Raw genomic sequence first — 27,257 nt, forward strand, 5'->3', positions numbered from 1 at the left:
TGAAATGTGTTGTTCTTTGTTCTTTGTTAGTCGTGGAGAGATACCATAGAAAGGTAAGGCATTTCATTATTGTAAGGAAACTCAGAGGCTACTGATGTGAAGCCCTTTCTGGAAGAAGTTAGAAAGTAGTTTGCTGGTCACCCCTTCTGCCACCCTCTTGACAATTGATTATACATAAGGAGTAAAGCTGATCTCCAGTCTGAATTGTGCCTCGGGGGAAAATGTATTCAGGTGGAACGATGTGGCTGAGTCATCAGTGAAGCCCAGTGAAACTCAGTGAAGACTTACGTTTTGCACCCAAGTAGGGTTTGGTCATGGGTATTCACTCTATATGTCATTGCTGAGAATGCAGCAACCTAGCACCACATCAACACTGAGCGATAACTAAAAATCCATCCCATTGTGATCCCCTAAGAAAGGGCAACACGGTAGCACAGTGGTCAGCACTGCTGCCAGGGACCCAGGTTCGATTCCCAGCTTGGGTCACTGTCTGTGCGGAGTCTGCACGTTCTCCCCGTGTCTGTGTGGGTTTCCTCCGGGTGCTCTGGTTTCCTCCCGTGCCAGTCCGAAAAACGTGCTGGTTAGGTGCATTGGCCATGTTAAATTCTCCCTCAGTGTACCCGAACAGGCGCCGGAGTGTGGCAACTAGGGGATTTTCGCAGTAACTTTATTGCATTGTTAATGTAAGCCTACTTGTGACTAAGAAATAATAAACTTTGATCTTCAGTCCACATCACATGTGGAACTTGAATCATTCTATCAGTAATTTGTGAAGGACAAAGATATAAGAAATGGTGGAGAACAAACATGTGAATATACAGACAGTGTCAGACTCTGACCGAAAACCTGCATGTACCTCGCTAGGTGGACAGCCGAGTTTTCAGACCAGGGACGGAATTTTATGGCCTCGCTCATCCTGAAACCATAAAAAACCGCCCGAGGTCCATGGACCTTTCCATTGTCTGTCCCTCACCCGCTCCAATTCCCGTGGTGGGCAGGACGGTAAAACTCCTGTCCAGATTTCCTGATACGCAGTGTGCCACATTGGCAGGGTGGGGCCTGACAGAGCTGGCAAGTTTGTTCTCCACTATATATTTGTCCTTCAAAAATTACGCTGGCAATACACTTCTCCCCACCCTTCATGGGCATGGTGGACCACGCACCCCATCCCCCCCGCCCCATCCTCACTGTTATCACAGCAGCATTGGGGGTTTACCACCCACCCACACCCCACACCACCAAAGCAGTATCAGGGGCTCTCTCTCCTTCCCGCCCCCCTCCCCCCCCCAAACTCACTTCCGGCAGAGAATTGCTTGTTCTTTCACTCTTTGCAACCAGGTAATATCTTTGCTCTTGTGGTGCTAACACAGAATGTTTACAGAGTTCACTGAGGGTGAGGAAACCATTAAACATATCGAGAAACAACTTACAGACTTCATCTTGCAATGAGGGCGACAAGTGAGAGTCATTGCATCACTTCCTGTGATGATGTATGCTGTGTCTCATTAGCATATCACACCGTTATAATTGACCCTATTACAGATCTTTCTTTTAGGAACATACGAACATAGGACTCAGGAGCAGGAGTCGGCTATTCGGCCCTTCGAGTCTGTTCTGACATGCCATGGCTGATCTTGGTATTGTCTCAACTCTCTTTTTGTACCTGCCCTCCATAACCCTTGACTCCCTTGTCTGTCACAAATCTGTCTAACTGTGCCTTGAAGCTTCCACTGCTTTCTAAGGAAGCGAATTCCACATACTAACGACAATCCTGAGAGAAAATAAATTCTAATCTCTGTCTTTTATTTTTAAACGCCCCCCCCCCCCTGTAGGCTCTGCCACAAGTGGAAACATCCTCCTGATAAACACCCTCTTAATACCTTTCATCTTTGTTCCCACCCTAAACCTATCACGTTTCTAACTCTTCACAATATTGCTGAAAGGTCATCGATCTGAAACACTGGGTGGAATTTAATACCCGCCCTGGAGGCAGGTTCGGCAGTGGGTGAGCCGTCTGATTGGGCATGAGGATGCAGGGTGGAGAACCAGTCCACCTTCCTGACTCTCCACAGCGTCGTCCAGGGTGAGAAGGCTTCAAAACGGGCTTTCCACCTGGAGGCCAACTGAGACCATTCAGCAGCACTGACAGGAACAGAGAAACTCAGAGTAAAGGACCTGAAATAACTCCTCCTCCCAGGCTGGGGTCCCTTCACCAAATTCAGATGTATTTACATAGCAACACTCAGACAGGTACTTCCTCGTACAGTGTATAAACCTGGAGTGCCAGTAACCCTGACACTCCACATTGTAGTCAGAAGTCTCACAACACCAGGTTAAAGTCCAACAGGTTTATTTGGAATCACAAGCTTTTGGAGCGCTGCTCCTTCATTCACCTGATGATTCCAAATAAATCTGTTGGACTTTAACCTGGTGTTGTGAGACTTCTTACTGTGCCCACCTCAGTCCAACACCGGCATCTCCACATCATGACTCCACATTATATACAGAGGCAGGTCTCCCTGATTGGACGAGGCATTACTGCCTTAATCAGGGAGCTCGTGTTTTAAGAGGTCCACATCGTGGGCCTTGTTAAAGTCATCGCAGGATCACCTGACTTTTAAATTGAACCCTCTCCTTGCAGCCCTTGTCGGGGCCAGACTCACCTGTTTCCTACAACTCCATTGTCAATCCATGGTGTAGGCCATGCTGCAGTAATGGCCATTGCTCCTGGTGGTGCTGCCAGGACTGGGAAGCTTCCAGCCTGATTGGCTGGCAGCTCTTGAGATGGGTTGATGCATCTGCTCTGCACTTGGAGTTCTGGAGGGGAGTTCCTCTCACTGGAGCCAGGAAGCCTGTTAATGGCAGGGAAGTGCCTGATTGGGAAATACAGGCTCCTATTGCGGCCTCCAGACAATGGTTGTGGAATGAGGTGGCCATCTGTTTTTCAGCAGGTGGACAGGCCTCTTGCTGTGGCCAGTAAATTCCACCCATTAAGCAATGGGTGTTTTTCTTTCAGAGTTCTGGCATCTGCAGTGTTGTCCCCTCATCATAAAACTGTCTCACAGAAAACACATACATGTTCTGTTCTCAATCAAACGTGATTGTGGTATTTGCAGCAGGGACCATAGAATCCCTATAGTGCAGAAGAAGGCCATTCGGCCCATCGAGCCTGCACCAACAACAATCCAAGCCTGTCCCTATCCCCGTAACCCTACATATTTACCCTGCTAATCCCCCCGACACTTGGGTCAATTTAGCATGGCCAATCCACCTAACCCGCACATCTTTGGAGTGTGGGAGGAAACTAGAGCAGCCGGAGGAAACTCACGCAGGCACGGGGAGAATGTGCAAACTCCACACAGACAGTTACCCGAGGTCGGAATTGAACCCGGGTCCCTGGCGCTGTGAGGCAGCAGTGCTAACCACTGTGCCATTGAGCCGCCCATACAGGCTGCGGATTCTCTGCAGGATCAGCTTTTCACAGAACATTGGAAAAGTGGCTGAGAATCTGCCTTTAGAGGCTGCCTATCGTCACTATGATGAGGTACAGGAGGGAAAAAAATACGTAGCTGGCATTAGCAACAGATAAGGCCTGTTGGTGTCTTTTATCCTGCTGTGCAATGATGATGAAAGTAGTTCACTCAGCTGGTTTCCAAAGTGTAGTAAATAGATAACGGGGCGATTCTCCCATCTCGCTATGCTGGTTTTTTAGCACAACATGCTGGGAGAATCGCACATGGGGCGATGTGCAGGGTCCCCGCAAGTGTTCCCACTAACGTCTCCCAGCCCCGGATTTCCAGTGTGGTCGGCTCCGTGCCAGAAATCGGCAGGGAGGTGGGGCTGGAGGGAGGCCAGCGATCGGGATGGGCGGGGGCGGTGGGGAGGTCTGCCGGGGAACGGGGGAGTCTGCTGGGGGGGATGGGATCTGCCGAGTGGGGTTCTGCCTAGTAACTGTTTGTGGGGGAGGGGGGATGGAGATTGGGGTGGTCCGGGGGGGGCGGGTTGGTTGGGGGGCTGGTCCGCAACCAGGCCATGGGGAGGAGGGTTAGGGGTGCAGTACTGTGGGGGTCCCGGCCTGGCCAGCGATTGAGCTGGCCACAAACGGGAGGCTGACAGTGCGGGGCCACTGCGCAGAGGCCTGCTGGTTTCAGCCTCTCCAGTGTGAATTGGCCCCGCCCCCTGAAATTTAATGATATTCACACTGGCTTCTGCAGTGTACAGAGTGTGGGAGATTCTAGTCTGAACTCCCACTGAAAGAAAACAGTGTGAATTACTCCAGTTTTCCCGCGAATGTAACACTCAGAATTTCTTTGGGAGAAGTGTGGCCACAAAATTTCATATTCAGATAATTTGTATGGGTTTCACTGATTTTACATAGTGCCTGTATCAGCTGCTCCTGTGTCTGTAATTAACTCCCACAGGTAAGCATGGGACATGAAATAAAGGCTTATAATCTCACAGCCACGTGATATAAAACCATGAAGGAGTTCCTCATACTTGCTGCCGAAACATAAGCCTCCCATTTGTTTGTCAACATATAGAAACATAGAAAAACTACAGCACAAACAGGCCCTTCGGCCCACAAGTTGTGCCAAACACGTCCCTACCTTCTAGACCTACCTAATAGAAACATAGAAAAACTATACGTTTAAAATTAATTGACGGACTTGTTTTCAGAATCTTATTGGAAGTATCAGGGGGGATTTTCCCGTTCCGCTCACATGGGAATCGTAGTGGGTGGAAGGGGGTGCGAATCATGGAAAGGCCTGTTGACTTTGGCAGGATTTTCCGGTTTTCGGGTGAGTGGCCGGAAAATCCCGCCCATCGTCATTGAACAGAAAGAGACAGAGTTCAGGACGTCATGTGAGCCTCACACACTGTCGCTGCTTCAGTGCTTTTGAAAAGGATTTCACTTATTATAAATAGATGAAATAATACCTGTGGCAAAAATAGCAAAGCAAAAGTCACATAAATGGATGAGACAATGATCTGCTCTAATGCCTAAGCTGCTGTTTTGATGCACACTTGAATCTAAGTGTAGATCTTTGCTAACTGACATCTCTCATTGTGTGTTGCCTTTGTGGAACACCCAAGTATATTAAATGCACAATATGAACAATCATGAGGAGGCTTTTCCAGCATTGTTGGGATGTGCGTCTGACAGATTAGAACTGACATTTTTAAACAGCAATTTCAATAAAACCAAGAGTGGGGAATCATTTCTCCTGGAGGTGAATGTGTCTCGTTGATTATGTCAAAGCATTTAAGAATTTTCCCATTTCCAACACAGAGAGAAATTTTAGCAAAAAATGGCAGAGTGCTGTTTCCAGCGGGAAAGATGGTGTTTTCCTCTCCAGAGAAACACGTTAGTTTTCCCTCCAGATCTTACCGCAGTCTGCATAGAAAAAATCAAGGGGATGTTTCACACCGTCATGCAGGAGGGCATGGCCTAAATACGCTGGCAAAACGAGGCTGCATTGAATTCAGGCACCATGGTTAAAGGGTACCCTGATTATAACAGGAATAAATTCCTCCCCCCCGCCCCCCCAGCCCCCCATGGAGGTCTCAGGGGCTCCCTCCCCCACTGCTGATTGGCGTTGGCACTTCTTTCTCCCCCCCACCCCCCACCCCGATCATCGGCATCTTCCCCCCGATTATTGGCCCCTTCCCCCCGCCCCCCCACAGTTGGAGCCGGCACCCACCTACCCCCACAATGGCCATCACCGGCAGCCTCTGCTCCTCCATCCGTTCCCGGCCCACAACCAAATCTGAATGAATCCACCCCCCATCCCCCATGAAGCTCCCAAAGGGGCTAGCCCCCTGACACTGGTTGACACTGTCAGGTTGGCACTGCCAGCACTGGTACTGCCAAGTTGGCATGGGCATGGTGATAACCTGGCAGAGCAAACTTGTACCAAGGGGCAGTGCCAGGACACTGCCTGGCCATGCCCCTCTACCCCAGGGGCTATACTCGACTTTACACCCCCAGGGAGACCCCCAGGGCAGTTTCATATCCAGGTGAACCTATTGTGAATGGCCCCGGCATTATGGCATTCTGGCAGCTGCTGAATATCCGGTGAGGGGCGGGGGAATGTCCTGGAGAGAGTGCTCACTAATGACATGCTAATATATTAAAATGAGCTTCCTGGGGTCCCGCGGCATGTATCACGCCACTCCGCCGGCGAGGGGCCTGGTAAGATTGGAACTCTGAAACTCGCTGGCGTGAATGGGGCTCTCCAGATTTGGAGTGCGTGCTGCCATTCCCGCAGACGGAGTGTGCGGGTTCTAAATCACCCCCAGCGTAGTGAAATTGAGTGATGCAGCTGGAAAGCATGCCTTTGTCTTATTGGGTCATTATTGGCTGTCTCCATTACCTTTGTGCAGATGCTATTACTTAGATTGTTTCCACTTTTAGAAGCTCTCTCTGTGAATCAGCCATTGATTTTCTCCAGATCAATCGCACTTGGTGCTGTCGTATAGATTTCAAAGTCAGAATGTCTTGAGAAGAATCAGAGTCCCTCCCAGAATAAGGCAAAGGCTGATTTAAAAATATGTCTGCTATAATTTAAGCAATGAAAGCTGACAATGCTTATTGTGAAGTCACAGAATCTAAAACATCCCCTTTGATCACCATGAGGGTGACACTAACCTGATCAAACCCCCATACATCCCTTAGAATAAGCAAATTGAAGGCGTTCATTAGTATTACCATATCACCAGCGGCACGGTGGCACAGTGGTTAGCATTGCTGCCTCACAGCGCCAGGGACCCAGCTTCAATTCCAGCCTCAGGTCACTGTCTGTGTGAAGTTTGCACATTCTCCTTGTGTCTGCGTGGGTTTCCTCCGGGTGCTCTGGTTTCCCCCCACCACAGTCCAAAGATGTGTGGGTTAGGTTGATTGGCCATGCTAAATTGACCCTAGTGTCAGGGGGATTAGCAGGGTAAAAATGGGGGGTTAGTAAATAGAGCCTGGGTGGGATTGTGGTCAGTGCAGACTCGATGGGCCAAATGGCCTCCTTCTGCACTGTAAGGATTCTATGAACCAGTATGAGGTTGCTGTGGATTTTCTCACTCCTATTACACATGCTGACCACAGAATTTGGTATTGTTTGAATGGATAGTTGTGCAGAATTTAAGTTTATTAGTGTCAGGAGTAGGCTTACATTAACACTTCAATGAAATTACTGTGAAAATCCCCTACTCACCACACTCCTGTTCGGGTACACCGAGGGAGAATTTTAGCATGGCCAATGCACCTAACCAGCACTCTTTTTTGGAGGAAACTGGAGCACCCGGAGGAAACCCATGTAGACACAGGGAGAACGTGCAGACTCCACACAGACAGTGACCCAAGCCGGGAATCGAACCCAGGTCCCTGGCATTGTGAGGCAGCAGTGCTAACCACTGTGCCACCGTGTCGCCCACAGCAGCTCAAAATATTTCTGATTGGGGTTAATAGAAAAACTGCTGGAAGATATCTTTAAATGCCGCGTTTAGACAGGGAAGATGTCATGGTGTATGTATACCTGCAGAGTAAGAATGTTACCTGATGAATAGTGATGGCACTTGTGAGTTGTACTTAGCCTGATGAACGAGGATGTGACAAAGCCTGCTGATTCTGCAACTGGCTTGGGAATTTTTAACATATCCACTCGAAGTTACTTCCTCCCTTTTATCAGTTTGGAATTGGGGTCATTTTAATTCCCCCATGATGGGTGGCACAGTGGTTACCACTGCTGCCTCACAGCACCAGGAACCCGGGTTCAATTCCGGCCTTGTGTCTCCTGTCTGTGTGGAGTTTGCACATTTTCCCCATGTCTTCGTGGGTTTCCTCTGCGAGCTCCGGTTTTCTCCCACAGTCTAAAGATGTGCAGGTTAGGTGGACTGGCCATGCGAAATTGTCCCATAGTGTCCCAAGATATGTAGGTTAGGGGGATTAATGAGATAATTACGTGGGGTTACAGGGATGGGGTTCGGGGTGGGCCTGGGTGAGATACTCTGTTGGAGGGTTGGTGCAGATGGGCTGAATGGCCTCCTTCTGCACTGTAAGGCTTCTATGACAGACGGAAGAGGGTCTGGGGAGTTAAGTTGGCAAATATTTAACCATGAATCAAACCCACCATGCACCTACTTCAGTTTTAAACACTTCACTGGGATGTCAGAGTAACCTGGAATGAAGAAACGGGTCTGTCGTGATACCTTGGCAGCAATTTAACTTTATTGCGTGTATTCCCAGGACTCAGGACACCTGGCAGCTTGAAGGGTGCAGGAACCGCTAGATCCAGCAGGTGGTACTTGTTGGAGCATGGCTCGAGGGCCAGGAGGAGAAGGAGCTGCTTCTCCCTGGTTCCCCCAAGCAACCCTCCTGCCACGGTTGACTGGACCTCTTCACCCCCAAGTTGCAATCTCTCTTGGTGCCCCCTCCCTTCTCATGGTCAGTCTGATTCCGCCCCCTCCAGTCAACACCCAATCTTTCCTGGTTGCTGGGGCCCATCCTAAATGTTCCCCAACTACGACATTCTACCACTGGCTTACCCACGTAGCAGTTGGTCGGCCTGACAGTCTGGCTGCCTTCTGGGTGGGAATCAGAAGGAAAACGCTGGAATAAGGTCCTGCAATTATGTTTGGTTAAATTTCTCCTTTAATTTGGTCAGGATTTTATGCTCCCTCCCACCCGGAAGGATAATATAGTCCCGCTGAAGTGAACAGCAATTGGAATGGCTCGCCACATCCGCCTGGGGCTGACACACCATGGCGGGGCTGGAAAACCCTATTTCCTACACTGGGGTGCTGATTAGGTTACGACAGATTGTAACAACACTTTGATGTTAATTTCCACCTGATCATGTTTGATAAATGTATATCAGCGTGATGCAACATGACAAAATCATCTTCTTAATCCGTCTTTTCATCCTCCCCTGATGGAGACAGTTCTGTTGTTCACCAAATCTCGATTTTGTAATAGACACCATTCACGGAGGGGGGGGTTCTTCAGGCCCTTCCCGCCAGTGGAATCTTCCAGTCCCACTGAAGGTGATCCCCACAGCGGGTTCCCCGGCGGTGGGACAAGTGAGCTACACAAAACGCTGTAGGCATCAGTGGGACTGGAAGATTCTACCGTCGGCCAATGGCGAACCACCTCCACCACTGGAAAATACGCCATGGCGGAGGGCCTGGAAAATTATGTCCATAGTTTTGAGGATAAGACCTGATGACTTTGCTAAACAAATTGAGATTGTGGACTTGACCTTCTTCCGTCGGGGTAAAGATACAAAAGTCACCTGAGATGACGAGGAATTTCTTCAGCCAGAGGGTGGCGAATCTGTGGAACTCTTTGCCACAGAAGGCTGTGGAGGCCAGGTCATTGAGTGTCTTTAAGACAGAGATAGATAGATTCTTGATTAATAAGAGGATCAAGGGTTACGGGGGGAAGGCAGGAGAATGGGGATGGGAATCGTATCAGCCATGATTGAATGGCGGAGCAGACTCGATGGGCCGAATGGCCTAACTCTGCTCCTACACCTTATGATCTTGTGGTCTGAGATCATGTACCAACCGACTCAGCAGTTTCTTCCCTGCTGCCATCAGACTTTTGAATACTTATATTAAGTGGATCTTTCTCTACACCCTAGCTATGACTGTAACACTATATTCTGCACCCTCTCCTTTCCTTCTCTATGAACGGTATGCTTTGTCTGTATAGCGTGCAAGAAACAATAGTTTTCACTCTATCCCAAAACATGTGACAATAATAAATCAAATCAAATTTGATCTGTCCCATGTATTGTTAAATCACATGCAGCGAATAATGTTTCGAACTATGATGCAACTCATTCACCCTAAGCCATTTTGATTGTTTAAGTTTAAGTTTATTTAAGTTTATGTATTAGTGTCACAAGTAGGCTTACATTAACACAGCAATGAAGTTACAGTGAGAATCCCCACGTCGCCACTCTCTGGCGCCTGTTCAGGTACACTGAGGGAGAATTTAGCATGGCCAATGCACCCAACCAGCACATCTTCCACATTATCTCCTGATCTTAAAACGGCACGCTGCCTCTTAAAGATAATTCACTCTTCCTCAATAGTATTTAAGCTGCTTAGGAGGAATTTCTGCTCTCACTCAAATCAACATCCACTCACGCGTGAGCATTGACATGTTATTTGGTCATAGGTAATGTCACAACTGCCCCCATTCCCACATCCATCTGATATCCGCACAAACTCACAGCTGGCAGAGATCAGCCACTGGGATCAGGAGCACGGGGATTAATTATAACACCAGCCAGGCCGATTTCAACTAAATCAGCAGTGAAGACGAGAAAAGTCTGGGAGTTTCCTGGAATGCGCATAAAATCGCCGGGGCAGCAGGGAAGCCATTTTAGCATTTCATATTATTCAATTACAAATCCATTACTGCCCATGCAACAATTTATAACAGTTTCTAGTAATCCCAGCTGCCTGCCACAGTGCTGACCATTCAATGCAACAGAAGGAATACTCGAAGTATAACAATCTTTTAGACATTTGCAGAGCAGTATTCATTTTTGAGTAGATGAATGGGCAAGGCTGGACTGAGGGCATCAAAGTAATCTGCAGCTTCAGTTGGCACGGTGGCACAGTGGCTAACACTGCTGCCTCACAGCTCCAGGGATCCGGGTTCCATTCCCGGCCTTGGGTCACTGTCTGTGCGGAGTTTGCACGTTCTTCCCGTGTCTGCGTGGGTTTCCTCTGGGTGCTCCAGTTTCCTCCCACAGTCCAAAAAGGTGCAGGTTAGGTACATTGGCCATGCTAAATTGCCGCTTAGTGTCCCGGGATGCGTAGGTTAGAGGGATTAGTGGGGTAAATATGTGGGGTTACAGGGATAAGTCTGGGTGGGATTGTTGTCAGTGCACTGCCCCTCACTGCATGGTTTCTATGAAAACTACATTATAGCGAGTGATGGAGGCAATTGGAAATATATCAGTGCTATTTTATGGCCCAGATGGAAATATTTGTCTCAATCATTAAAAATGTTTCATCCCACAAATCCCAATGACACTGATTTATCATACTAATCTTGAGGTCCTTTCCAGACCTCGCAATTTCTATATCTGCCACATTTACTCTCATATGGACTAGGATTGCACATCGAGTGGGATTTTCCGGCCGTGCTTGCCCCAAGGTTGGAAAATCCCAACCAAGATCAACGGACCTCTGCATGGCCCGTGCCCTGCCCGCCATGGGAATCGTAGTGGGCGGGATGGGAAAATTCCACCCATTGGGTGGGATTTTCCGGCCCTTCCCGTTGGTGTGATCCTCTGGTCCCGCGGAAGGCAAATCCCTGTGGCAGGCTGCACAGTGGTGGGGTGGGCGAGTCATACAAAATACTACAAACCTCGACGAGCCCGGAAGGTCCTACTGGTAGCCAAAGGCGATCCACCTCCGCCAGTGGAAAATACAGAAGAAGTCAGGAGGGTCGGGGGGGCGGGGCGGGGCGGGGGGGGGGAGGGGGGGGGGATTTGACGGAAGGGCGGGGTGGGATGGCGGAAAGACGGGGGTGGGGGGGCTGGACAATCCCGGCCACTACTCTTTCAGGGAAACTGCTAATAATTTGCATAAAGGATGTACCTAGAGCTTTGTGGATGGGACTTCCTCGGGTGGATGGGGAGCTACCCCTGGACATGAAGGGTAGACTTGCTGCCATATTCCCATCCTGCCTTTCTGGAGTTTCAAGCTCCTGGTTGAATAAGGCAGACATGTTAGAATGTAACCAGTGACAACTTTGTATTGGATGTAATGTGACCAATGGGAACAAGATGTAAGGGTCAGCTGACCCAGTAAGCCATGGAACCAATTACAGAGTGATGTAATGGTCAGCTGACCAGCTGATTTACTATAAATAAGGAACTATGTAGAATTGTGGGGAGCTTGGATTGGCCCAGGGCGAGGCTCCAAGTTTGGAGTAATGAAGTTTCTTTATTAAACCCTTTCTTTGATTTATAAGTTGGAGTAAGTTTTGTTGTATTTTCATTAGCTGCATTTTAAAGAGTTCCTTCTGAAGAAACAAGACACTAGTTGGATACTTGGGTGGCTCATCCCACAGAATGGAAATCAAACATCCCACCAACAGTGTGACAGGTGTAACTTGCTGTGCCATATTTAGAAAAAGGGTATTACAAGTAGGTATGAAAACCGGTCAGAATAGAACAAAGTTTTTGCAGAAATGGAAAATACCCATTTCTTTGCCTGTTCCTCCTAAAACAGCACATCCTCTGATTTGCCACGAACAAGGTAATGTGAGGACTACTCGATGCACAGAAAATAAGAATGTTCCGGACCGACTCTGGGCCTGGAAAGCTACAAGAGGTTCTCAGTAAGCATGGATGAAAGTCAACCTATGAAGCTACCATAGAATCCCTACAGTGTAGAAAAAGACCATTTGGCCCATTGGGGCGGCACGGTGGCAGAGTGGTTAGCACTGCTGCCTCACAGCGCCAGGGACCTGGGTTCGATTCGCGGCTTAGGTGACTGTCTATGAGGGTTTGCACATTCCCCACGGCTGGAAATCTGGGGTGGGTGAGGTTCACAGAATGGAATTCTCCGTTGACCTCAGGTGGCATTTTACGAGCCTTGCCTGAGCGAGGTCATGAAATCCCGGTCCCCGTGTCTGCGTGGGTTTCCTCCGGGTGCTCCAGTTTCCTCCCATACTCCAAAGATGTGCAGGTTAGGTGGATTGGCCATGCTAAATTGCCCCTTAGAATCCCAAGGTGTGTAGGTTAGGGGGAATTAGTGGGGTAAATACTTGAGATTTTGGCGAACAGGTTGATGAGATTGCCTCTTAGTGTCAGGGGAATTACATGAGTTTACAAGGATAGGGCCTGGGTGGGATTGTTGTCAGTTTAGAATCAATGGGTTGAATGGCCTCCTTCTGCACTGCAGGGATTCTATGAATCTGTACCGACTCTCCAAAAAAGCATCCCAGCCAAGCCCTCCTCTCTGCTCTGCCCCTGTAAATCTGCGCATTTGCTATAGGTAATCTACCTAACCTACACATCTTTGGACACTAAGGGGCAATATAGTATGACCCTTTGGACTGCGGGATGAAACCGGAGCACCCAGAGGAAACCCACGCAGATACGGGGACCGGGATTTCAAATTCCACACAGATAGCTACCCAAGGCCGAAATTGAATCCAGCTACGGCTGATTATACTTTAGTCTAATGAATAAAGGCTGAAATCAACAATTCAATTACTAAAATTCAATAATAATCAATTAGCCAGAAAGGAGGAAATGAATTATTTTGCCTTTACACTGTTGGTTTTTCCCAGTATTTAAGATTTTGATGACATTGATTGTCATTTGGAACCATTAGTGTCACTGCCCCAGGCACGATCCGCACCAATTTTAAACTTAAAACAACTGATTTTTATTTCCATCACCAGAAAATTCTAACTTATCGTTACGGTGGCCATGAAACTATCCTTCATTGTTTTAAAAAAACCATATGGCTCACTAACTGGTCCAAAAATGTGCGGGTTAGGTGGATTGGCCATGCTAAATTGACCCCAGTTTTAGGGGGACTAGCTAGGGTAAATGCATGGGGTTATGGGGATAGGACCTGGATGGGATTGTGGTTGGTGCAGATTCGATGGGCTGAATGGCTTCCTTCTGCACTGTAGGATTCTATGATCCTAATGCCCCTTTAGGGAAGGAAATCTGCCTTCCTTACCTGGACTATGTGTGACTCCAGACTGACAGCAATGTGGCTGGGTATTAAATGTCCTCTCAAATGGCCTAGCAAGCCACTCAATACCAGGGCAATTAGGGATGGGCAACAAATGCTGGCCTTGCCTATGATACCCACATTCCCATGAAAGAATGAATGAAACTAGCTTGTAGAGTTATATTCAAGCAACAGTACAGAGTGACAATCACCCAGGTGGAATTTCCCATTCTGGAGATAAAGTGTGGTGGGTAGGCAGGAAAGTTGTTGTGATTCCTGTTAGGTGGCAGGGTGGATTTTCATGCCTGATTTTCCGCTTTTCAGTTCATTAATTATGCATCAGCGAGGAACTGGCCAAATCTCGTGATAGGGTCGGTTGTTATCAATCCGCCCTGTTGTAACCCCATGAGGTCAAAAGTCCTGCCGCCATATTAAAATGGCATCCGCACAGACATTCACTCACTGCAGGCTGCAATATAAGGATCTGGCACTTAAAGGGTTAACAGGAGACTGAGTATAGTACTACCCACACAGTGACGTAAGAGAACACATGACCCGTACCTAAAGGGCTCAGTGAAGTGTGGACAGAGCCGTGTGTAGAAACAAGCTTCCTTTACTGCATCTATGCATATAGCTTCTCCTAGTTAATAAATATTTACTATTGAATGACCTTAAAATACGAATATCTTAATAAGACCCACCAAACTGGGCCCAACACCTTATAACACAGGCCAGGTATGGGCTGAACATCTACAATAGAATGCCGATCAAACGTACAAGACATTCCAATCCTTCACAGTTCAATGAGGCCTCCCTGAGGATTCTCCTCCAGGACGTCCAGGGCAGATGGAAGGTCCTCTTTCCTCAGGATGAGAGCGGGAGATTCTCCCACCTGGCCATGCTGGCCTGGGAGGAGGTCGCCAGGGAGGGGCATGTGCGTGTGCAGGAGGTATGATGTTGGGGGCACCCATCATATCTGAGAGGAGGTGTAAGGTGAGCAGACCACAGAAGGCATTCCACAAGTTGGTAAGGATGTCCTGGTGAAAGGGGAATGTATCTGTCTCAATAACCAGGGCCATTTTCCTCCTCTGGCTATCAAGTGAAATACTAGAGTCACACAATTAAATGTGCATGGGTGTATATCTAAAGAGTCTGTGTTCTATAGCTATTCTGGGTTACAGCAGTGGGCAATACAGTTTTTTACAATGTGAGGTTTTTTTGATAAGAGTGTTACAATTTCTGATCCACTGGAAATTCTTTCTGTGATTTAGTGGCGTTGGTCATTCCTACCAGCCGGTTCCAGGTGTCATACATTCCTGAGTTGATTCACATTGCCCAATAGCTACTTGTATCATAGCCTAAAGCAGGGGCTGTGTCAAGACCTCACCCTGGACAAGCAGACTGGATGTCATGGACTTGCACGTAGGACCAAATGCTTCTCCATTATTTTGAGGGGTGGAAATGGTAACCTCTTGGGTAAGTCAAGGTTGATGCCAAATCAAGAAGCTGATGTGTCTTGTAGCAGAGTGTGTGAGTGAAGAAATGTAACAATTCAAGACCTTTTTTTAAACAGTCCCCACATTACTTTCTATAACAACAGAAAACAAAAAAGAACCACGCCACGCTATCCCAAATGGTGCATGGTTCCTAAATTCACGTTTTCTTTCTTTTGGAGTCAACTTTTATCTGGAAAAACCTACCTGCTGTTGGATGGGGTTTAATTCTGGGGTTTAACCCGGCAGCAACAATCATCAAATTGAACCCAATACACAAGAGACGACATGCAGTAGGTCCTCTTGTGGTACCTGGATGCAACCAGCATGATGGGTGGTGCTATTGGCTCAGGTGACAGTGTGCTGGTCGCATAAGGAAGGAAATCAGTCAAAGAGGACACCAGCACGAGAGAGAGTCTGGAAGGAACATAGGAAATAGCATGTGCCATTTAGCCTCTCAAACCTATTCCATCATTCAATTAGATCATGGCTAATTTGCATCTCAACCCCATTTACTCACCTTTGTTCCCTATCAGTTGCTAACCTTATAGAACAGAAAGTTTAACATTTGCTGCAGAAGGCTGTGGAAGCCAGGTGATTGTGTGTCTTTAAGACCAGAGATAGATAGGTTTTTGATTAATAAGGGGATCAGGGGTTATGAGGAAAAGGCAGGAGAATGTGGTGAGAAAAATATCAGCCATGATTGAATGGCGGAGCAGACTCGATGGGCCGAGTGGCCTAATTCTGTTCCTATGTCTTATGGTCTTATGTCCTCTTTGACATCAATGAGAAAAATGTGGAGAGTGGATTTTCAGAGTAACTTCATTGCGGTGTTAATCTACTTGTGACACTGATCAATAAACTTTTAAACTTTAGGGAGCTGTTGGTTCCCCATCTCCTGTTTTACAAAAAGTCAAAACTGTACCTATTACACTTTCAGAATCTGCAGCGTATGGTTTGCTCACCTGCATTTTTGTCATGCTCTTTCAGTGCTGTTCCAGTTGCCACTGCAGTCCCTCCCATTCCAGCTGTTGCTGGTATTCCTCCTGATCCCTGTGTCCCTTCCGTTCCTGATGTCCCGGCTGCTTCTGGTGCCCCTCCTGCTCCAGGTGCCCACCCTGTTCCGACCGGCATGCCTCCTGTTCCCGATGTTGCTGCAAACCCAAAGTTCACGGTCTCTGCCGAAATGCTCAGCTTTGTGCTTGGATCTCGCTTGGGTTTTGGAGGCGGCTGTTTGCGCGCACAGGCGTGACTTTCGTCATCACCACCCCCCACGGAATGAAGCGACTGCGACCTCACGGAGAAGCCACTGGCGCAAGGGTGCGGCAGGCGGTCTTGAGGCGCAGGCAGTGTCATGAATCCCATCCGAAAGTGCTTTCCCATGCAAGTGCCTTCACTTCCTTTTCCAACCTCTCCTCCTAACCTGGGAGAAAAACAACAGGAGATGGTTACAATGCCGGAGGTGAATTTTCATTCCAATCTAGAACATAGAACATAGAACATTACAGCGCAGAACAGGCCCTTCGGCCCACGATGTTGCACCGACCAGTTAAAAAAAAAACTGTGACCCTCCAACCTAAACCAATCTTTCAACCTTTTGCAATGGAAAGCAATTTCATCACCTCCCTGTTCTGTGAAGAATTGTTTTGTTACTTACCACATCCCGATATATTTTTCAAGACCAGGTGGTACACGGGTGTCAATCATATCAGAACATTAGGAAATCAAAATAGGAATGAGAAAGGTTTATTTATTCTATCGAACTAATTCTGTCAACTAGAGATGTTCATAGACGTATTTTCATCTTCCTTGGTAAAGATGCCCAAATCCTTTATGAAAGCGTATTCATTAGCGTCACAAGTAGGCTTACATTAATACTACAATGAAGTTACTGTGAAAATCCCCCAGTCGCCACACTCCAGTGCCTGTTGGGGTACATTGAGGGAGAATTTAGCATGGCCAATGCACCTAACCAGCACGTCTTTCGGACTGTGGGAGGAAACCAGAGGAAACCCACGCAGATACGGGCAGATGCCGCACAAACAGTGACTTAAGCCCGGAATCGAACCCAGGTCCCTGGCACTGTGAAGCTGCAGTGCTAACCACTGTGCCACCGTGCTGCCTAATTCTGAGAATGAACTAAAATGTGCTGCCTTGTAACAGTGTTTGAGGTGATGCTTAAGAGAGAATTACAGTTAATCACCATGTGAATTATATCCTTTGTGCGCAGTACTTTGAATTTTGAATGTTGCTACTTGGGGGAAAACCCCCATGATCCTGCTGCCGAGCTTGTTTGTTGGTACACCAACATGCAGTGCACTGTGTCATAAAACAGCATATTCACAAACTCTGTGGCATTAATGTGGCATTTATGGGTGGCACAGTGGTTAGCACTGCAGCCTCTCAGCACCAGAGACCGGGTTCGATTCCCGGCTTGGGCCACTGTTTGTGCGGAGTCTGCACGCTCTCCCCGTGTCTGCGTGGGTTTCCTCCGGGTGCTCCGGTTTTTTCCCCCCACAGTCCGAAAGACATGCTGGTTCGGCACATTGGCCATGCTAAATTCTCCCTTAGTGTACCCGAACAGGTGCTGGAGTGTGGCGACTAGGGGATTTTCACTGTAACTACATTGCAGTGTTAATGTAAGCCTACTTGTGACACTAATAAAATAAATTTAAAACCAGTTTTTACCAAATCTGATGGAAGTGATTTGGCTCCTGTGCAATCACAAATTAGTAAGAAGTTTAACAACACCAGGTTAAAGTCCAACAGGTTTATTTGGTAGCAAAATCACAAATTAAACAGCTGCCAATCAGAGATGGAAGACCCAGGGATCAATGTAAATGCATAACAGGTAAAGAAATGAGGCAGCTGAAACTGGGCAGGAGTTTGATCAAGCGATTGGGGTGAGTGAACATATGAAGATTCTTTGCAATTGGGTGAAGCCTGGAATTCACAGAAGGAACTTGAAAGTTGGACCATTATTTAGGTGTGCGGTGTACGTGCGTGTTTGTATGTATGTGGAGATGCATTTAACAAGTTAGACTGATTACACACCGATTGCAGAATCTGGTGCTTGTCCTTCCATCCAATTCAAAAGCAAGGACAACCTGAGAGGTCCATGTGTTACGTGATCCTCGCCACCAGACGTTACTCTCTACGCTTCGTCCAGGTGACTTTTAACGCCGAGACAGTAAAGGTGAAAATCTAACTCCAAATCTATTGCCAACAGCATTTTCTAAGGTTATATCTTCAAGACCGAATGTAACAGCAATAAATTATGTTTGTGTGAGTGTAGAAAAGTAAAGCACCCACAGGAGACTGATAAATTATCTTGCATTCGGTGCTGTTTATCTGTTCCGCAGTGCGTGTTATTACTTTGTGCTCCCTGTGTGACTGCAATTCATCACCTAATTATCGTCCATTTGCCAAATAGCCTCTGCCTAAGCATGTCCAGCATAACTATTAGAATATTTAAAGAACTTAGAATTGGCCATACTGATCACTTGATAGGCATATATTACTCTCCTTGTGCTAAAATGGATCAAACTACGACCTCTTTTAAAAGTTGTTTTGCTCTGAACTGTAAACAGGCACGTAAAGATTAATGTCATGTAACAGAGGTTGATTTCATAGGTGTATGATTAACATTGTCTTTGACCTTGCCTCTTGCCTCTGTTGTAAAGCCTCACCAGTCATAAAGAACCTGAAGGCCAAATTCAGGGATAGGAAGGCAGCACATCTTCCTGAAATTGGCCTCAAATGTGAGACCCTTCATCATGTATCAAGCTAGGATTATTCATCAGCTTCGAACAAAATATATTTTTTATTCATAGAACCATAGAAAATTACAGCTCAGAAACAGGCCTTTTGGCCCTTCTTGTCTGTGCCGAACCATTTTTTGCCTAGTCCCACTGACCTGCTCTTGGACCATATCCCTCCACACCCCTCTCATCCATGAACCCGTCCAAGTTTTTCTTAAATGTTAAAAGTGATCCCGCATTTACCACTTTATCCGGCAGCTCATTCCACACTCCCACCACTCTCTGCGTGAAGAAGCCCCCCCTAATATTCCCTTTATACTTTTCTCCTTTCACCCTTAACCCATGCCCTCTGGTTTTTTTCTCCCCTAGCCTCAGCGGAAAAAGCCTGCTTGCATTCACTCTATCTATACCCATCAAAATCTTATACACCTCTATCAAATCTCCCCATAATCTTCTACGCTCCAGGGAATAAAGTCCCAACCTATTCAATCTCTCTCTGTAACTCAGCTTCTCAAGTCCCGGCAACATCATTCATGGGACATGGGCGTTGTTGGCTGGCCAGCATTTATTGCCCATCCCTAGCTGCCTTTGGGGGGCAGTTAAGAGTCAACACACGTTGCTGTGTCGCTCTGGAGTCACATGTAAGCCAGGCCAGGTCAGGACAGCAGATTTCCTTCTCTAAAGGACATTAGTGAGCCAGATGGGTTTTGACAACAGTTGACAATTATTTCATGGTCATCAGTAGATTCTTAAATCCAGATTTTTTTTTATTGAATTCAAATTCCACCATTGGCCGTGGTGGGATCGAACCCGGGTCCCCAGAACATTAGCTGAGTTTCCTGAATTAATGGTCTAGCGATAATACCACTCGGCCATCGCCTCCCCAAAATATGGACTATGCAAATGACATAGCTTTATGGTCAAAAACCACGTTTTCCAGTTTCAATGGGCGACAATTGGAAATGGAAAACAAACGGCATATTTCCAGGGGTACAGTGTACATCATCCAAATCAATCACAAACCTGGCAGTGTGCACTCTGACGGTTACTGTCGGCTTTTAAATGGTTGCAGGTTGTCGAGCAGAATTTGAGTTGAATTATTAACGTCAAGTGGCATTAATGTTTTAAAAATCGCTAAATTTATTGCATGTCATAATATCTGTCAAAGGTGTGAGATACACAGGAGCAGTTTCCTCCCGCGATCTCCTTCTACCTCCACTCTCCTAAATGCAACGTAATGTCACGAAGAGCTAATTAAATGAATAGATTTAAAGTCCTACCTGTTGACATGAATTATCACACGAGAAAAGTTAATCAAATCAAAGATTTAACCTGTCTCTTCCTCAACAATGTCAGAAACATTGCTGATGGAGAGTTTAACTGACTAAATGCAGTATTTACACATTATTTCATCTCTGCACAATCACCATGGGTCATATGCATATAAAACCCAATCACATCCCTCAGGACATGCTAGTGTTTCATTTTAAATAAATGACTTTCGGAGTGCTGTCCCTGTTGTGTTGCGTTGATGGAATACTCTCCATTTGCCTGGATGAGTGCAGCTCTAACACTCAAGAAGTGGACACCATCCAGGATAAAGCTTGCCTGGCACCCCATCCACCATCTTAAACATGTACTCCTTCCATCACTGGTGCGCTGTGGCTACAGTGTGTACCCTCTCTCTACAAGATGCACTGCACCAACTCACCAAGCACAACACCTTCGGCACCATCTGCAAGTCACCCTCGAAGTCACACGCGATCCTGAATTTGAAACACATCAACGTTCCTTCATTGTCACTGGGTCAAATTCCTGCAACTGTCTCTGTCACAACACTACGGGGGTATCTGCATCATATGGAGTATGGAGGTTCCAGAAGGCAGTTCACCACCTTCTTTGCAAGGACAATCAGGGATGGGACATATGGGACATCACACAAACCAGCCTCTAGTCAATTGACTCTGTCTACACATCCCGCTGCTTCGGGAAAAGCAGCCAGCATAATTAAGGACCCCACGCACCCCGGACATTCTCTCTTCCACCTTCTTCTGTCGGGAAAAAGATACAAAAGTCTGAGATCACGTACCAACCGACTCAAGAACAGCTTCTTCCCTGCTGCCATCAGACTTTTGTATGGACCTACCTTATATTAAGTTGATATTTCTCTACACTGTAGCTCTGACTGTAACACTACATTCTGCACTGTCTCCTTTCCTTCTCCTCTATGTACTCTATGAACAGTATGTTTTGTCTGTATAATTCACAAGAAACAATTCTTTTCACTGTATACTAATACATGTGACAATAATAAATCAAATCAAATAAATGCTGACTTTGCCAGCGATGCTCGGAACCTAACAACAAAATCCACTTGCAAAGCAACCATTTTCCATACAACACGATCCTGAAAGTAGCAATGGGACAAATGACCAGATAGCTCCAAGTGTTGTAGATGGAAGGAGAAATGTTGACCAGGAAACTGGCATCTTCCCTGCTCTTTGAACAGGAACCTCTGAGGGTCCAGCTGAACCGCCAGAGCTACTGGGATCTCTCCTATTAACACGTCATCACAAAAAGGCAACTGTGTCAAGACAACACTTGCTCAGCACTGGGTTGCCAGTCCAGATTATACATTCCATCACTACCTGCATTTGGAACTGCAGGATAGGCTTCAAGATCACCTGTTAATGAAAAAGGCTGAAGATTTGGCCAGCACATTTTAGCCTCGGAAAATCATGATCATCTATCAGGGCGGGGGTATCTGCATCATATGGAGTATGGAGGTTCCAGAAGGCAGTTCACCACCTTCTTTGCAAGGACACAGTGGTTAGCACTGCTGCTTCACTGTGCCAGGGACCCAGGTTCAATTCCCGGCTTGGGTCACTGTCTGTGTGGAGTCCGCACGCTCTCCCCGAGTCTGCGTGGGTTTCCTCCGGGTGCTCTGGTTTCCTCCCACAGTCCAAAGATGTGCGGGTTAGGTGGATTGGCCATGCTAAATTGCCCCTTAGTGTCAGGGGGTCTATCAGGGTAAATACATGGTGTTACGGGGATAGGGCCTGGGTGAGATTCTTGTCAGTCGGTGCAGGCTCGATGGGCCATATGGCCTCCTTCTGCACTGTAAGGGTTCTATGAATCTATCTGTAAAAGGCAAAAGAACAAGACTCACAATCACTTCACAGAAAGGTGCTTCAAGGAGGTGCTAACGCACCAGCTGAAACGATTCGCTGGCCAACCATAGACAAGCTGTCCTGGGATATTAAGCTGTGCTTTTCATTATTTTTTTCCTATCAATTCAAATTGTTTAGCTGTGCATTTTCTTGGACAAGAATAAACAACTACTTTCTTCTCGATAGTTGGAAATGAATGCACGTGGGAAAAAGTAAAATCTGGTGAAATCCTTGTGACAGTTTTCCTGATTGCTTGTACAGCAATGTGATTGCTTCTACACAGTGTTTCTGCTGGCGGAGTGGCCAAGGCTGAGCCATTCCCGCCTGTTGATAAGAAGTCAGCATAAATACAAAGTGGGATCTCCTGTTTGGTGCTCATGCCAATGTGTACTTCAAAATTAGCATTACGCACCCACTCCATGCTTAAGCATGTTACTAATAACTAATCGGTTTACGATGGCATTTGAGTGGATTCAATATTCCTCCTGTTGTAGATTCTTGAAAGTGGGATGCAGTCATTCTGTAATCTGCAGAAAGCAGCAGGAGCTAAAAATCCTGTTGATCTGAGCTGTGGCTTTTAGCTGTTTTCCTTCCTGTATTCAACTTGGCACTTACTTTCAGCGCAATAAAGTTTTAAAATTAATTTTTCTTAATGTTACAAGCAGGCTTACATTCACAATATTTGATTTGATTTATTATTGTCACATGTATTAGTATACAGTGAAAAGTATTGTTTCTTGCGCGCTATACAGACAAAACATACCATTCATAGAGAAGGAAACGAGAGAGTGCAGAATGTAGTGTTACAGTCGTAGCTAGGGTGTAGAGAAAGATCAACTTAATGCGAGGTAGGTCCATTCAAAAGTCCGACAGGGGAAAAGTTGTTCTTGAGTCGGTTGGCATGTGACCTCAGACTTTTGTATCTTTTTCCCGAAGAAAGAAGGTGGAAGAGAGAATGTCTGGGGTGCGTGGGGTCCTTAGTTATGCTGGCTGCTTTGTCGAGGCAGCCAGAAGTGTAGACAGAGTCAATGGATGGGAGGCTGGTTTGCGTGATGGATTGGGCTACATTCATGACGTTTTGTAGTTCCTTGCAGTCTTGGGCAGAGCAGGAGCCATACCAAGCTGTGATACAACCAGAAAGAATGCTTTCTATGGTGCATCCATAAACGTTGATGAGAGTCGTAGCTGTCATGCCAAATTTCCTTAGTCTTCTGAGAAAGTAGAGGCGTTGGTGGACTTTCTTAACTGTAGTGTCAGCATGGGGGAACCAGGACAGATTGTTGGTGATCTGGACACCTAAAAACTTGAAGCTCTCGACCCTTTCTACTTCATCCCCGTTGATGTAGACAGGGACATGTTCTCCTTTATGCTCCCTGAAGTCAATGACAATCTCCTTCGTTTTGTTGACATTGAGAGAGAGATTATTGTTGTCACACCAGTTCACCAGATTCTCTATCTCATTCCCGTACTCTGTCATATGGGCATTTCTGGCGATACATCATTAAACACTTGTTGAAGGCCCGGTTCTTGGCTTCAGTGAGAGCCTTGACCCTATCTTTAGGATAGTTTTGCTCCCTCGAGCCCCCTTGCTGCTTCTGATGGCTTTAGTGCACTGCCCAGATTTTCTGGCCATGTGCTGGGTGGCTCCCATTCACAGGAGCAACTCCACCAGTTCCCCACCATGTAGGGAAATAGGTTGGGGTTAAGGATAGATCCAGAAGGGCCAGCATGTACATCTGTTGTTGGAATCTACAGTTCTACAGCATTGAATCTACAGCACTGGCATCAGTAGTGGGGAAATTAGGGGCTGTACTGTTGGGATGGTCTATATAAGAACCGTGCTGGGACCAGTGTTATTGCAAATTGCATAGCGAGGGAAGCAGTGAAGACTGTAAACTAAATGGAGTGGGCGGTGGGGGGATGGAGGAGGAAACGTTCTGGAGAGGATATATAGACTTACAAAGCAAAAGGATATGGCAGCATTACAAGGCAGCTACTTAGGTAATGATGCCCAGAGTGTGGCAGGAAGGGACAGAATGTACAAACACTAAAAAAAACAGCAACAATCGGGGTCAAAAAGGAAAGATGGTAAAAAAAAGGAAAATTAAAGGCTCTTTATTTTAAAGCATGTAGTCCACAAAATTAAATGAATTAATAACACATGGGTATGATCTTATAATGTGGAGATGCTGGCGTTGGACTGGGGTGAACACAGTAAGAAGTCTCACAACACCAGGTTAAAGTTCAACAGGTTTATTTGGTAGCAAATACCATAACCTTTTGGAGCACTGCTCCTTCATCAGATGGAGTGGAAATGTGATCTTATAGCCATTAGAATTGTGGTTACAAGGAGATCAAAGCTGAGAACTAAATATTCAGGGGTATGTCACTTTTCGCAAGGACAGGCAGGAAGGAAAGGGTGGTGGGGTAGCTTTGTTAGTACGGGATGGAATAAGTACAATACCATAAATGAACTTGGATCAGAAGATGTAGTATCCATATGGGTGGCGGTAAAAAGTAACAAGGGGAAGAAGACATTGGTGGTCATTATCAATTGGCCCCCTAACAGTAGCTATACTGTAAGATGGAGAATAGATCAGGGGATCATGAGGGCATGTTAAAAAAAGGCAGTACTTTAATCCTAGGTGATTTTAATCTTCATGTGGTTTTCCAAAAAAACATTCAATAAGGTACCACACAAAAGGTTACTTAATAAACTAAGCGCCAGTGGTGCTGGGAACAGTATATTAGCATGGATAGAGAATTGGCTAACTAATAGAAGACAGAAAGTTGGGATAAGATGGGTGTAGTAGCTGGCCCCTTTAAGGGGCGTACTCTGGAAGGGTCATGTGGCCTGGTCACTGAATGGGGAACGAGCGCAGGGACCTCTGTGCAGAACGTGGGCTTTTGCAGCCAGAGCTGGAAGTGTTCGCATCATGAAAGTGCTCTAATATTATCTTTTTGTAAATAAACCATTATAGTTTGTTATATACTAACTGGTGGTTGCCAATCCTTCCAATTACTACATTGGCGACAAGGTAAATCAGAGCGACTCTGTTTGCAGCGAGGAATTCAAAGAGAACAGGCTGATCCAAGCCTGAAACAGAGGTACCAGGTATGCCTCCCTTTGAAAAGCGAGAAGCCCTTGACGTGACCACTGAGAACTGGGTACAGTATGTGGAATGGTTGGAGTATTTTTTCAGGGCCATTGGAATAGAAGGGGAGGATAAGGAGAAAGTCATTTTACTTACCGCATGTAGGACCCATACATGTAATTTGATCTGAAGTTTAATGTCCCTGGATGCTCCCGACATGAAGACGTTTGCAGAGCTCGTTGAGCTAGCAAAGGGGCATTGCCAACCTAAAGCCTCAGTAACACTGAACAGTAATAATTTTGACTCAACGGGGGTGGCCCTAGGGTAGACTATTGTAGCCTTTGTAGCAAGGCAAAAGCAGATTGCAGAGCATTGCAACTTCAGGTCAGCTTTAAATGACATGTTAAGAGATTGATTGGTATGTGGTGGAAGTAATGCAGGAAACTGTTAGTTGAGTCTGAATAGACTTTTAAGATGGCACTGGAAGTGGCGACAGTGATATAGAGTGCCAAGAAGGATACCCAGGAGTTACAAAGCGAGCAAAGCATCGAGAGCCACCAGTTAGGACAGGAAACTGTTAGTCATTGGAGCCAGAAACGAGGACATGGGATCAAGCTCAAGCAATGAATTGAATGCAGGTGCGCGAGGAATCATTAAATACTGAAGGTTTAAGCAGCCTGGGGGTAACACAGAGTGTTTTTGATGTCGGGAAGCCACTCCCACAAGTGTGTAGATTTAGAGGTGCAGAGTGTTCGGGGTGCAGGAAAATGGGTCATTTAAGACACAAATGTCTGAAGCAAGCAGGGCCAGCCCAGTATAAACAGAGTAAATAATCCAGCCCCAGCGTAGTATGGTGGATTGTTCAGCAGGAGGATGAAATATTCTGCCATTAAATACTGTGGAAGGGGCAAAGTAGCCACTGTGTCAGTAGTGTTGTTAGTAAATGGCCAACCACTGAAGATAGAGGTAGACCCAGGGGGTGTCAGCTACTGTTGTGAGCAAACGGACTGACCTGTATCTAAAGAATCTGTGGAATTCTTTACTGCAGGTAGCCGTAGAGGCTGAGTTATTTGGTATGCCCCAAGATTGAGATAGATTTTTAATCGTAAGGGTTATGGGGATAAGGCGGGAAAGTGGAGTTGAGGATTAGATCAGATCAGTCATGATCTCATTGAATGGTGGAGCAGACTTGATGGGCCAAATGGCCTACTTCCCTCTGTTCCTCCCACCACTGTTCAATATTCATAGAATCATGGAATCATAGAATCCCTTCAATGCAGAAGGAGGCCATTCAGCCCATCAAGCGTTATTGGTTGCATATTGACCATACTGTCAAGTCCCTGTGGACTGCTGGTGAAAATATCTCACGAGCCCACTCCCTAACCCAGCAGTATTAGCAAATCTTCAGTAATAATGGGTTACAGCCATTACAGCATGACATTGTTTGAATAAATGTTCATATTTTGGAGCATTGATCATATTATTACTGCACTACAGATCGGCCTGGTTACGTGCACTACACTGGATGGCCACATGGAGCCACTGTAGAGCACTAACAGTCCTGCAGCTCCCACAATGTCATTGTTCAGCACTTGCACTACAGTAGATGGCCACATGGAGTCACTCTTCAGCACCCAGTCGACCTGAGGACTGCATGGCCCCACAGTGCAGCACATGCAATACTTTCTGAAGTCAATGGCAGTTAATTGTTTCACACTTTGACAAGCATCTTACTTTGAAATGAAAATGTTCATTTGTACTTAACCTCTGCCCCAAATAAACCAGTGCTGTCAATGCTGCTGGTAAATGGAAAGCGTGTGCCAGCCATAACTCTGCTGACACTGACTTCAAGTGGAACGACTCTGAGCAAAGGGCTCCCTTATGTCAATAGTATTTCAGGATAAAAAAAGCAATCTAAATTGAAATGTGTCCGGGCGATTCCTATTGGGTTTTCTTGTTTCAGTTCTTGGCGCAGAAGGAGGCCATTCAGCCCATCAAGTTCGCACTGACTTGCTTGGGACAGAGTATCTT

General features: G+C 46.5%; 1 protein-coding gene across 1 annotated transcript in view; it reads right to left on the reverse strand.

Annotated features, from left to right (window-relative positions):
- Positions 1-27,257, reverse strand: part of nyap2a (neuronal tyrosine-phosphorylated phosphoinositide-3-kinase adaptor 2a) — a 153,044-nt gene that overhangs the window by 55,426 nt on the left and 70,361 nt on the right. The window contains exon 2 of the mRNA XM_078201955.1: positions 16,363-16,623. Coding sequence (XP_078058081.1) covers positions 16,363-16,623 — 261 coding nt within the window. The remainder of the gene's footprint in view (positions 1-16,362; positions 16,624-27,257) is intronic.

The sequence above is a fragment of the Mustelus asterias genome, chromosome 3 (genome assembly GCF_964213995.1).
Source record: "Mustelus asterias chromosome 3, sMusAst1.hap1.1, whole genome shotgun sequence".
NCBI lineage: Eukaryota > Metazoa > Chordata > Chondrichthyes > Carcharhiniformes > Triakidae > Mustelus > Mustelus asterias.